The sequence below is a fragment of the Desmodus rotundus genome, chromosome 8, assembly GCF_022682495.2.
Source record: "Desmodus rotundus isolate HL8 chromosome 8, HLdesRot8A.1, whole genome shotgun sequence".
Classification (NCBI taxonomy): domain Eukaryota; kingdom Metazoa; phylum Chordata; class Mammalia; order Chiroptera; family Phyllostomidae; genus Desmodus; species Desmodus rotundus.
In genome coordinates this window covers 6,609,473-6,622,440 of record NC_071394.1, presented here as the reverse complement: position 1 = coordinate 6,622,440, position 12,968 = coordinate 6,609,473, and the positions used below count along the sequence as shown (strand labels likewise).

Genomic DNA, 12,968 nt, shown 5'->3' with positions numbered 1-12,968 from the left:
AGTATAAAAAAAAAGTAGAAAACCATTAAAAATCTTTACCAGTTAGTTGAAGAAGGAAGGGCATAAGGTGGAGGAAAAGGGATAGAATTCAAACTTTTAAAATTACATGTTGATTTACAGACTTGACTTTGGAATTGTGGAAATATTTCACTTAATTATAAAACTAAATAGATTTTCAGGACTCTGTACAAACACACACCAATAAACAAATGGACCTATGTGGATAACCACACGGGGAGGAACTATTCCGGATTTCTTCTGACCAGTGATTTGATGACACATTCATAGAGGGAAATTCTCTGAGGAGGAAAACAGCTCACAAGGAATCTTAAAACTGTTTCCAACAGTCCTCCTGCAGGTGGTAGTGTTTGCATTTTTATTCTTAGACTGTTGTGTGTGAATATAGGGTAAAACCAATGAGCATTCGTGTTGGTGTCACTGAGAACTGGAACCTGGGGGAGAGATGAAGGAGATGCAGATGTGAGCCTGATGAGGCTGAGTCAAAGGCATGTGGTCCTGACTAGGACATGAAGTGTCCCTGTGAACTCAGGACCTGTGTGTAGATTTCCCAGCTCTGCCCACTGAAGTCAAGGCTGAGAAGCAATGAAAACCTCATAGCAATGAGCACTCCCTGTGTTCAGAGTGGGGTTTCGAAATTCCAGTTCCCTGCTGAAATCACCTCATGCTCTTTGCAGAGAAGACTGAAATTTAGGGAAGAATATGCACAATCCTGGAACATCTTTTCCCACCAGAAAGCAAAGAGATTACCAGAACCTGCCAGCGTAATGTTGAAAGACTCAGAAGCCAACTGCCCAAGTTCTCACCCATAGGGCTGGCTCTCGACTCAGAGCATCTGACTCCAAGCTGTGACTCTTAACCCCCACGCTCTATATGTGACCTCATTCAACTGTTGTCCAACTCTGGATAGATAACTATTTCCTTTCCATTTTATAAGTAAAAATAATGACAGTTCTGGGAGCTTGGGTCTCTCAAGGTCCCACGTTCTTCCAGGGGTATTGCTGGGACTTGGTCTTAAGAAGGTATGGTTCCAAGACATGAGTCTTGCTTTCCAAGCTGCACAGTCCTGGTGCCTGTCTTTATCCAACCCAGGAGTCAGTGACTGGAGGCCTGACCTCAATAATCTCTGTGGCTTCCTCTGCCATAAATGGAGATGCCGAGGCAAAGCCCGAACCTCAGGGCTGCGAGTACGCGAGGCCCAAGGTGGGAGGTGTGTGACCGTGCTCCTGTGCAACCTCCAGAATTTTGACCTGCCTGGAGGGGCAGGAAGTGTTGGGCCTGTCACTTCCACGTATGTGTGAGATGAATTCCCTGACTAGTCAGTTATTATATAACCGCCTCCGTTGCTCTGGAGATGCATCGTTATGATGCTTCCACTGGGAGGCTGCTGTGTGCTAGGCACCAACGGGCATTATTAATAAACACCAAGGGCCTCTGAGTCACCCAGGGGAACCTGTGGATGCACAGGGCTCACCCAGGAATGGACAGGCTTGATCCAGATGACAGATGCTGAGACTAGATGGCACCCGAACTGCTGTGATTCTGCAGAAAGCCTCTTCGAACGCAGAGGCCACGAGTGGCACATGGTGGGAGGAGAATGGACCTGTTTTTGTCTGGCTTGCCTTACTGGCTTTGTGACTGCAAGTGACTGGAGTCTCTGCTCCTGCCTTGGGACCACATGGATAATAACAATACTTTCCCTGTTTGTCTCTGGGGCTTGTTTTCACGTACTCTGTGTGCAAAGCACTGGGATACGTATGTTATAATTACAGTCTCATTTAATACTATAACAACCCCATGGAAACTGTTCTTATCATACCTATTTATAGGTAAGAAAACAAACTTATATTTCAGTAAGTTACTGAAAGTCACATATCTACTAAGGGGCACAGTTGGGGTTCGAATATTATCCACCCTACTCCAAGCCTATACCTGCACTGCTGCAGTTTTGGGATGTGGTTATGTGCTTTCAAAGTCTTCTGAACGTTAAAAGTAAAAGAGTAAAATGTCAGGTGTCACTTAGGCATTCAGACCCTCACTGCACTGCTCTACTCTTATTTTTACATCCTCTTTACACGGTCAGGTGACCTGCTTTCCCAGGACCCAAGGAGAATGGAATAAATTAAACCAAAATGTAGGAAAGGTCCCGAGGACAGGGGGCTGACAGGTCAGGCAGTTATTCCGCAAGGTGGCGGAGGAGACAGGAACATCCTTCTTCCTGTGGAACGAGGACCCTCACTTTGAACTTGCTCTGTCTCAGCTTTCCCTGAGGATTTCTCACTTCTCAGTTCAAGACCTGGCTGATGGAGTGTGCGCATGCACAGCCCTCAAACGGCTTGTCATTGGCGTGTCAGCCTCAGGAGTTGCCCCCCGTAACTAGAAGCCATCAAGATGCGGAAGACATGACCCCAGCTCTCCCATCGAGCCCCAGACACCCAAATATAGGAAGGCTGGAAGTGGCTACACTTGGACCTTTGGCTCATCGTTTCATCACGAGTTCAGTGAAGAGTGAAGAACGAGTTGGCGTCACACTGCAGGAGGGAGAGTCCTGGCCATGGCGTGGCTGTGCAGACGCGTCCTTTTTGTTTTTCTCCAGTTAAGGGAGGGCACACGGTGGGCTCGGGGCACAGGGCTGGGTGTGGGCTCTAGTTCTCTCACTAGCTGAGTAGCCTTACTTTCTTACTCTCTGTAAAACAGTATGGATTATAACTACATTCTGGGTTGTGGGAGTTTGGTTAAATGAGATAGCAGAGGTCAATTGCGAGGCACTTTCTAGGGACTTGATATATATGAACTCCTTCCCTCTGGTCTTTGCTTGCCAAGTTTTTTATTACTCCCTTTCCCCTTGACTACATTTTACCATCCGCCTTTGTTACAAATAACTCTGTATATGCATCTCTAGGTTCTTGGGGTTTGGGACTCTTTCATCCCTGGCTTCTCAGGGTTTGTTACCTCCCTGTTTCCATGGTGATTCCTCAGTGATCTGTTTCTATTTCTGCTCTGGCTGACGGTCTTCTTGTTTTGCTTTTCTCCTTTTCTGGCTACTTTTTTTTTTTGAAGTGTGCACAGACCAAGAAGGAAGGACAGGGATCCCGAACAGAGTGGTGAAGCTCGTAGGTCCAGCTCTACCAAGGAGAGAAAGCTCCCCCTGTGATGAACATTATGGCATTCATGGTCTCGTTTCACACGGAGAAGTCCTACTGGGGACAGCAGGCAGCACCTCCTGGGGGAAGCCTGGCGTGATGCTCCCATGCAGAGGGCAGGCTGATCCACACAACACATTCCCCTATGGTGTCATTTGGGGTTCTGCTCTCCTCCAGGAAGCTGGAACACTTGGGACCAGGGGTGGGATTTTGTCCAGTGCTATCCACAGTGCCCACCCTGGTCCTGGCAGCACAGCGGCACAGGGGTAGGTGCTTTATCTAGATAGGACACATCTGTAATGAAGCACTTCCTATCTTAGGGAAGGCAGTGAGCAAAATGCTGTACACAAAAATGAAACAATGACTCTAAAATAGCTCTCCTTAGGTGCTCCTGTCTTACTCTAGAAGTGAGGAAACTGAGGCTCGGGGAGATAAGTTACTTGCTCAAGCCTACAAGCTGCTGATAGGTAGAGGCAGGATTAGAACCCTGGCTCACCTGTTCCTGACATCTGAATGTTTACACATGCAACCTCAACAGTAATATTTTATCCAGGCCTCGGGATTGGGGGAGATCCTAATTTCCCTCGAGCAGAAATTGAAAGCTCTTTTCTTTTTGGATAATCTCTTTGAAAGACATATACCTAAGGGGAATTAAAACCACATTGTTTACCAAATCATCTTCTCCAGCTTAGTTTTTTATTAAGGTGTCTACATTGAGAATTGATCAAGTAAGAATCACAACTTGCTGCAAGCAGCTAATAGTCATTTGCTGCAAAGAAGAGCCAGTTTTATGGCAATGGAAAATGCCAGGTAACCAAAGGCAGTTAGAGCGAACAGTTAGATTACCTGCTGTCCATGGTAGAACACAGCAAGGAGGAACATGGCCATCAGCAGCAGTGATGCCTCCTTGGTCCCCAGGAAGTCTCTGTGGGAAGAAAAAATGCAAATGGCAGCCATGCAGGGACTTAAGGACACTCACTAGAAACAGGTTCAGAAAGGAGTGGGATAAAAAGAAAGCAGCAGCTGTTTTCTGAGCAGCCACTAGGCGATAGGGGTGGCTCTGGGGGTTTTCACTTAGGCTACTTTGGAAATCAATTGACCCTCAAGGGCACGAGGTCACTTAGGTCATACCTGGTGGAAGACCCTGGAGTCTAGCACTTAGTGCACTCACATAAATAATGATGTCTTCTCTCAAAGACACAGAGAACAGACTGATGGTTGCCAGAGGGCAGGGGGTTGGGGCTGGGGGATGAGGTGAAGGGATTGAGAAGCACAGAGTGGTAGTTACAGGACAGTCACAGGGATGTGAAGCACAGCATAGGGAATGTAGTCGATAATGCTTAATAACTATGTACGGTGCCAGGAGGGTGCTGGAAATATTGGGGGATCTCCTCGTAAAGTATGTGATTGTCTAACCGCTATGCCACACATGTGAAGCTCATAGAAAATACTATTTAAAAAATCTCTTGCCCTGGCTGGTGTGGCTCAGTGGATTGAGTGCCAGCCTGCAAACTAAAAGGTCAGTGGTTTGATTCCTAGTCAGGGCACATGCCTGGGTTACAGGCCAGGTCCCCAGTAGGGGGCACATGAGAGGCAACCACACATTGATGCTTCTCTTTCTCCCTCCATTCCTCTCTTTCTAAAAATAAATAAATAAAATCTTTAAAAAGTCTTCTATTTGCAAGATACTTTTTCTAGATTTCAAAGGGCTCTTATACTTTCTTGGCACAAAAATCTGTGTGAAGACAGGGATCCCCTCTTTTTTCTTAGAAGTTGTCCTGTTTAAGAGACAGGTATGTAATTCTTGCCAGTCCCTATGTGCCAGCCCCTATCCCGAGTGCTGGAAGAATCAGGCTTAGATTCTTACATCAATTCCATCAACTGGACACTTTCACCTCTGTCACTTCCTAAGTTCTTACATCCGTGCTGTGGACGGAGCATTGTGGTTACCCCACTTCCATTCTCGTGTCTTCTAGTAAAGGCTTTGTTCCCACTGAGGCATCAGCTGGAGTGAACCTGCAGCACTCCATCACAGTCCTTACGGGGGCACAAGCCGCTGTGCCGCTGGCCTGGCCTGTCCTGGGCTCTCTAGAAGACCAAGCTGGAGGGCAGCTGAAGATGGTCAGTGGCCAGTATATATTTGAACACCACTTACACCTATCAAAGAAATTCAGAGGAAGGCCATGTTTGATTCTGTCTGCTTCCTCACTGTCACTGTGGCCCTGCATGGAGCCTTTCTCAGGACAGCCGAGGCCCAGAGGCAAAGGGCTTGGTGGAAGCAACATCAGGCTTTGAGTATGGAAATAAGCAGTTCCCCTGACAGGCTTCCCCTGCCCAGATAAGAAAACCCCAAATACTACTGCTCAAGACAGAGCATCTCTCTTGCTTCCCATCACTTCCTGTTCTATCCCTCAGGTTTCTCCATTGCAGGCAATTGCCCCCTCATCCATTCATCCAGGTGCTTGAGCCAAAGACAAAAGCCAAACTAGAAGCCAGGCCTCACCCCTCCAAAATCCTTAATCCTGTCCACTCTTCCACCAAACTATATCCTCATTCCAGCCACTTCTGTCCACCTCTCCTTTCACTGCCATGGTTCCCTACAGGCCTCGGATGTCACTGTCTACACCCTGGTTTTCAGATGGCTGTCGGAATATTTTTTATCACTAAAGCCAGGTCACCTCACCCTTGTTTTATTGCCTCCTGATCACAAGCACACAGAAACTCAGAACTTACTCAAAATAACTGAACTCTGGGGTAGCTTAAGGATACAGTGGGCCATCGTAGATGAGATGCAGTATTTAGAGGGGGGAGGAGTGAGCGTTAATGTGGCTGCATCCAGGCAGTCCCCAGCTTTCCCTCTTCTGTTCGTTCTGGAGGCTAGCTGGAGTGGCATGGGGCTCAGGGAAATGGGGGCATGAACCCAGCTTCTAAATCCAGCTTCTCATCAAGCTTGATGCTAAAAGGCCCTCCCAGCTTATATAGGGCCAGGCCCAGTTCAGCTCACCAGGTACAATGGGGACTTAGGAATGGAAATGTGCTTTCTCTTGGGGAGTTATTCAGATTTATTAATTTCCAGCTCCATCTGCTTTCCCTTGGAGATCAGATGCTATTAATAGATGATACTGATTATTGTGTTTCTCTTCTATAGCCCCAGCAAAGCACATAATTGTTGAGCATTTACTGTGTGCCAAGCACATGCTGGGATACAGAAATGAATAAGGCACATTGTCTTTGCCCTAAAAAGAGTCCACTAAAAAAAGAGAGAATCAAACAGACAGATAATTTTGTAACATGATACACTCCATAGTAGGGACACATCCTTGTTGCCATGGGAATACATAGGAAGAGAATGGAGCCTGGGCTGGAAGGCTCAAAAGCTTAGTCTTTAAGGATGGTGAGTCTTGGGAGGTAAAGATGGGATGGCCTCTATAGGTACGGGACATATATCTTGCTTAGCTAATGATTGACAAGCCTCTAGCATAGGGTTGGTAAATGTCATATGTCAAGTTTGAGGTCACAGGCAGCAGGACAAAGCGCTCAGCTCTATTGGAGCTGTCCACTACTTCCAGTGCTGAAGTTCAGAGGGTTGGATGATGAGCTCCATATTGCCATCCTGCATTTAGGACTAGTATTATTTCTTTTTTTTTTTCTCCCTTCCTTCCTTCCTCTTTCCTTCCTTCTTTCTCTCTGTAACTCACAGTCACGACAGGGCTTATTTTGGGTGTGTATAGGCATATTTTAGTATCACCCTTTCTCCATGTCACTTAATTCTCTGACCCTAAAGTTTGGGGACTCCTGAAAAAATGATTAAAGACATGAGCTTTGTAATCATGCTGACCCAGGTTCCAGTCTCAGCTCTGTTTACCGACCAGGTGTTTGACCTTGGACAAGCCACTCTGAATCTCTGAGCTTCAGATTATCGCCCACTATGAAAGACTCTAAAAGCATTTACCTCCACAACTGGAGGATAAAATGAGCACATCTTGGTAATGCACTCAGCATGGTGCATGGCCCATGTCTCCCTCTCTCCACCCCATAGAGCTCCCGGTTCATGATCTCGTTCCTGGTGGTAGTGCTTTTGAAAAACAAAGCGAAAACAAGAACACTGGTTCACATGGCTCAGTTTGAATGGGAAATGCCATTTGTTTAGTTCCTGCTGAATGCAGTCCAAAGTCCTGCTCTGACTGGTACTTCTAACTGCTTTTTCCTTGCGATGCAGTGGACTTTTTTTAAGCCTGGTAATTTATCACATACATACTTTCAAGAGGAAACATAAATTTCTCTTGAATCTGTCTGAAAGCAGCAGTTGAGCAAAAAATGAGAGATGACTAGGTCAAATTCAGAAGAAAAGTAAAAGAAAATTATGAATGGTCTATGTCTTTCTGATGTATTTCAGATGGAAAAAATATAGCCTGAGTAGAGAGGGCAGAATATGCATAGTAAGTCAGCCAGGTCAAGAAACATCCAGAAAAAACTGTGACTTGAATTTACAAGGGAGTTTTTGTACCTTCCATGATAACTTAAAGAACTTAAAAAGAGTCAAGTGGCTGAAATCTGTAGAAAATTGTAATGCTTTGCTTGATATTGGGTGGCAGAGACTTAAAACCAAGGCTGTTTGAACTAATTTATTTGTATTAATAAAATAATTGAATTAATACTACCATCCCCCTATGTTAATAGAAAAGAATATAGTTAAGTGAAAACACATGTAGGATAATGTAATTTTGGGGGCTATAACAGTCTTTAGAGATGCTCTTATCAGATGTCTCATAAAAATTACAGTAGTATTTGAGTGTAACTCATTATAGACATATTTATGCTAATTGTAGTAAGTTACACAGCTAATAAAAAGTCACAAATAAAAAATAAAAATTGTCAGTAAGCCCACCACCCAGGGAAAACAATGATTAATATTTGGGGGTCAATTAAATGTCATTTCCTTTTCCTTTTTGCAAAAATGTGTTTATGTTTACAAATTTAGGATTGTATGGTTCATACTGTAATAATTTCATGCAATTAAATACTTTATAATGTGAGTTAAATGGATCCATTCTAGTCTGTGTTATGTGGACCATACATAATATACTATTCCTTGCAAGGCTTTAGTTTTATAGAGAGAATTCCAGGCCCAGAGGGAGGAAGTCACTTGCTCAGGGTCACACAGCTGATTTATGTCAGAGCCAGGATGAGAATTCACACCTCAGGCACCAAGTTCATTGTGCATCTGATGCCAAACTTTTTAGCTTAGCTATTAGCCCCCCCTCCCACTCCCCCCCGAAATCCAGAATAAACCAGCCGATCCGAATTTATCTTTTATTCTGCGGCCATGCTAATGACTGCATTTGCTAAGTGCTGATTTGATGCCATACCTCCAAGAACACTTTACATATGTTGCCTGCTCGAACTGTCACATCAACAATTAAGATACTATTAACCCTATGGTAGTAAAGAAGAAACTGAGACTCCAATGCTGAAAGATAGGTTCCAGCTGACAGGTCTAGTGAATGGTACAGGCTGGCTATTGGCCCAGATCTCAGTGATGCTTTTCCAGTAGCCAATATGCCCTCCTACATGCACTTACTTGCCTCAAAGCTCCTTGAAGGTGGAAATAACACCTTACTCTTCTTCAAATCTGTAGGGCCTAGCAGAGCCCATAGGAATGGTATGACACTTAAGTCCAAAAGCAAATCGAACAGGATGGGGAACACATGAGCAATGGTGAGCAAAACTCACAGGGGTTGTAGATAGACTGCACTTATCTTGCTGTGAGTGAGTGGTGAGATAGTCCCAATGAGCTAATACTTCTTTCAGTCACTCATTCATTTCATGTTTCATTCAACAAATATTGAATTGCCAGATATACTCCTAAGTGCCAAAAACATGAACATGAGCAGCAGTCCTGGCCCTCAAAAGCTCGTATTCCAATGAAAGAGAAAGACATGAAAATTAATATTTACAACATGGAGAGATGAGTGCAATGATACAAAAAATAATATGCATGCATTAGAAAATGAGTAATAATCAATGAGGAGATTGTCCTTGGGTTGGACCTTGAGAATGACGGGTTGAAAACAGGCAGGGAGGTGGAGCTGTCAGACAGGGGGAAGTATGTGCAGAAGCCCATCTGGAAATAGTACATGGTTTCCCATGGCCAGAATACAGGCTATCAATGATGATGACACTGGTGGAGTCTGTGGGGGTCAGACTGGGGAGAGCTCTGAGGTCCCTGATGGGCAGGTTGAACTTTCAACTGCTTTGAGGCAATAGGGAGCCCCTTAGGGTTTTAAGAAAGGACAATGAGTTGACCCGATGGCTTTGAGAAGAGTAGATGGAGAGTGGAGGCGGGGAGCCAGCTAGGCGAGGGCAGTCCAGAGATGAGAACAGGGCCTTTTTAGGACAGCAGCAGTTGTGGTACACGAATTATTATTGGCGTGTCCAATAGTAATTGTCAGTATTAACCAAATGCTTAGTCTATGCCAGGCCTTGTGCTAGGTTTTTCTGATCACATTTGATCTCTTTTATATTCTAACAATATGGGAATATTATCCCCACTGCACAGATGAGAAAAGCAGGGCTTAGAGAGGTTAACTCATTTCTGGTTAATTTGCTCAAGATCACACAGCAGGATGATGAACTCAGCTGGGATTTGAACTTAGGTGGTTTAACTCCTAAACTTGTACTCAGAAATGTCATAACATAGTCCTTCCCTGCAAAGGGTGCTGAGGAAGATGAATCTCTAGGGACTTGGGAGGTATTGGGGGTGAGGGTGCTTCATCTGTTTTGGACTCAGTGTCATTCACGGAGACAGGGGGTTGTTGTGGAGGGGGCTTCATGAGTTGGAAGGGAGATGCCAGTCTAAAATATTTGGGACTGTGTCCATGGAGATGCAAGCCAGGCTGTCCTATGCAAGGTTCTCTGTATTTTCCCAAGTACTTGACCCCAGGAACGAGTGGAAATGCTCCTGAACCACTATGAGCTCCTAAAGTGATGGTTAAATCCCCAACAGCAAGCACTGCCTGTGACTGCCAGCTGGATGCACAGTGACCTTTGGCTTGTTGACACATAATGCCACCGAGAGGCGGGGCTCTGCTGTTTCTTACTTGTTTAATTCTGTTAATAGCAAAGTGTGAGTCAATAAAAGACTAGCCAGGAATTGACCTTGAGTCAGGAAGAAGCAGCAGTGAGTTTGGGATTCTGGTTACTTTCACAACCCTACTGAACAAGCTCTTCTTTTAAGACCTTACACAGAATTCAGAACTCAACTTCTCTCCTGTGAAGGAGGGAGGGGATAGGAATGAACAGTATTGATCATCTACCATATGCCAGGCATACCAGACTCTCACATGCCCCATGTGCTTTCTACACCTGAAGCCAGGTATGGGGTCTGGTTTCTCCAGGGGCTGTGAAAGAGGCTAAGTGATGTCACCAGGAGGTTCATCCAGAGGGACAATGAAGGAGGGGAAATGACTAATGAAAGAAGGGAGAGAGGAGGCAGCACATTTCTCTCCCCTGCTCTGTTTGAGATCCTTTCCCCGACTCACCACCTACCCAGAGGCATTTCAGTTGACCAAGTGAATGGCTGTCCTAAGGCACCAGCTGAGTCTCTTCACAGTTCACGTAACCAGCACAATATGGCATTCGTTTGTAGTTGCCCCATAATTCTCTTCTTCACTTCCTCTTCCCTTGCTTTTGCTGCCCCAGGGTTTCATGAGAACTTCAGGCTTGCCCCAGGCTCTGTTCTCTAGGGACTCTCGGCTAAGATAGTGTTACTTTTCTTGTATTATTCCATATTACAAAAATAATAAAATGAAAGGATCATAGCAGGTGCTCAGTGAACAATGCTCACTGTCACTAATATTGTTACAGCCAAGTTATAATCACACCCTACAAGTCCTGGATCTGTTAAAGGTGAAGGGGACCTGAGCTGTGATTCAGTCTGAAGTTTAACTCATTAATTAATCTGTAACTAATCTAACTATAAATGTGAAAACTAGAGATTCTGCCTAGACTTGTAAGCTAGCAAGTGCCTAAGTTGAGGAATTTAGTTGGGCCCCAGGTTTCCATAACTCCATCATCTCCCCAATGGCTCTAATTCCCACTGGAGGTGGAGTGCTTGCTGCACATGCAGTGGTGGGCACTTACTCTCCACTGTGGTTCAGCTTGTCATAGCGCAGAAAGAGGCCCGCGTAGATGGTCTCGGTCAGCAGGGCATAGATGGCGATCATGATCAGAAGCACGGCCAGCTTCAGGACAGAGTTAAGTCGGAGGAAAACCGCACAGGTCACCATGGCCAGCACGCCCGTGAAGACGAAGTACTAGAAACAGAGAATGCAGGGTGGTCAGACCTGACCGGAAGGTGGGGGTTTCACTCTCCCCTTCACGGATGCCAGTAGGCCTCCCCATAGGGAGGTTTCAGCCATCCTCAAACTCAACAGGTCCCAAAGTGAACGCATCACTGCATTGGTGAGAAGCAGTAGATAATCTAGGGGAGATTGCTGCACACTACTGAAGCAAGACCCTTCTGATTATTCTACCCAGTGCCCTCCGAATTATGATGTTTTTCAGTCTGGCTCGTGGGAAGTCACACTCTTCCCAGCGTGGTGTGAGCACCAGGCACGAGTCCTTCCAGACGGCTCTTCTCCGGGCACCAGGTTGTCTCCTCACTGCACTTAGGGAAACCTCTGCCGATCTCTGGATTTCTCTCTGTGCCACCGTCTTCTCTCTGTTCTGCCAAATCTAGCCTCATTGGTCTCCCCAGACTCTCAGCTCTGTCTTCTCACAGCAGGGGGTCCACTGGGCTCCACCTGGGTTCCCCCAGCCCGAGCCACAGCCTGAAAGCTTGCCTACAGCCACCACAAAGTTCAGACAGTCACAGGGCTCACTGCATTTGCTTTCTGCTCTCCTGTGGCCACTGTCCTTCATTGCCTGATGCCCAGTGTCTTCAAAAATGATTGTCACATATATTCGGTTTGTCTTCCTTTAGTAGTTTCTGGTGGGAGGGTAAATAATTTCTCTGCTGCTTCATTGGAAATATACCTTTTCCTTTTTTTTTTAAAAGAAAAATTACTAAACACTTATTGTGGGCTCTGTCCCTTGAGTAATCTTGAAAAACTATACAATATTGTCATTTGTCCTTAAAACAATCTATAAATTTGAAGAGCTGAGAAGAATGTTCCAGTTAGATTAATACGTTGTAGAAAGGATGGAATGTGAGTACTGAGATGATGCCACAGGGTATGTGAAGTGGCAGGAAGTAATCTGAAGGGACTAGGTCCTGCAAAGAATGCATTTTGAAGGAGGGAGGCTTGAAGGCTGGGTCAGACCTGAAAACATGGGAAAGAAATGGGAGGAAGCACCAGGATGCAAAGACCGAGGTAATTATACCTCCATGGAAAACTGGCCCTCAGGAATCCTTGAAAACCATAGACAGCTCTGAATGCTCCTGAAAATATAGGTCACTATTTATCCAAATGTGCCAGAGCATATATAGTAAAGGGCCTTGATTCTAAAGTGAAGGTCTTCCCCTCAAACCTCCCAGGAGCCACCGGGTTTGAGACAATGACATTGTGGGTTTGTGCCTGTGATTTGCAATCATTTTGCAAACCTATGTCTCTTCCCTCCCCTAGGCTTCTTCTCAAATCATAGTTGGGATATGGCTTTCTATACTGTCATTTCCTATATCTTCACTCTTTTTTTAGTCATTGGCAAGCTCCAGTTCAGAAATAGATTCTACTTTACATCCCATATTCTAGCAACCTCTCATGTTTACATTGCATCATCCAGTTTAATAGCATGCTGTTGAACTGA

The 12,968-nt window shown here is 45.3% G+C and overlaps 1 protein-coding gene across 2 annotated transcripts in view; it reads right to left on the bottom strand.

Annotated features, from left to right (window-relative positions):
- Positions 1-12,968, bottom strand: part of ADCY8 (adenylate cyclase 8) — a 159,605-nt gene that overhangs the window by 19,617 nt on the left and 127,020 nt on the right. For both annotated transcript variants that reach the window (XM_024572213.3, XM_045181780.2), the window contains 2 exons: positions 11,304-11,476; positions 4,008-4,086 (listed from right to left, as the gene is read on the bottom strand). In XM_024572213.3, coding sequence (XP_024427981.2) covers positions 4,008-4,086; positions 11,304-11,476 — 252 coding nt within the window. The remainder of the gene's footprint in view (positions 1-4,007; positions 4,087-11,303; positions 11,477-12,968) is intronic.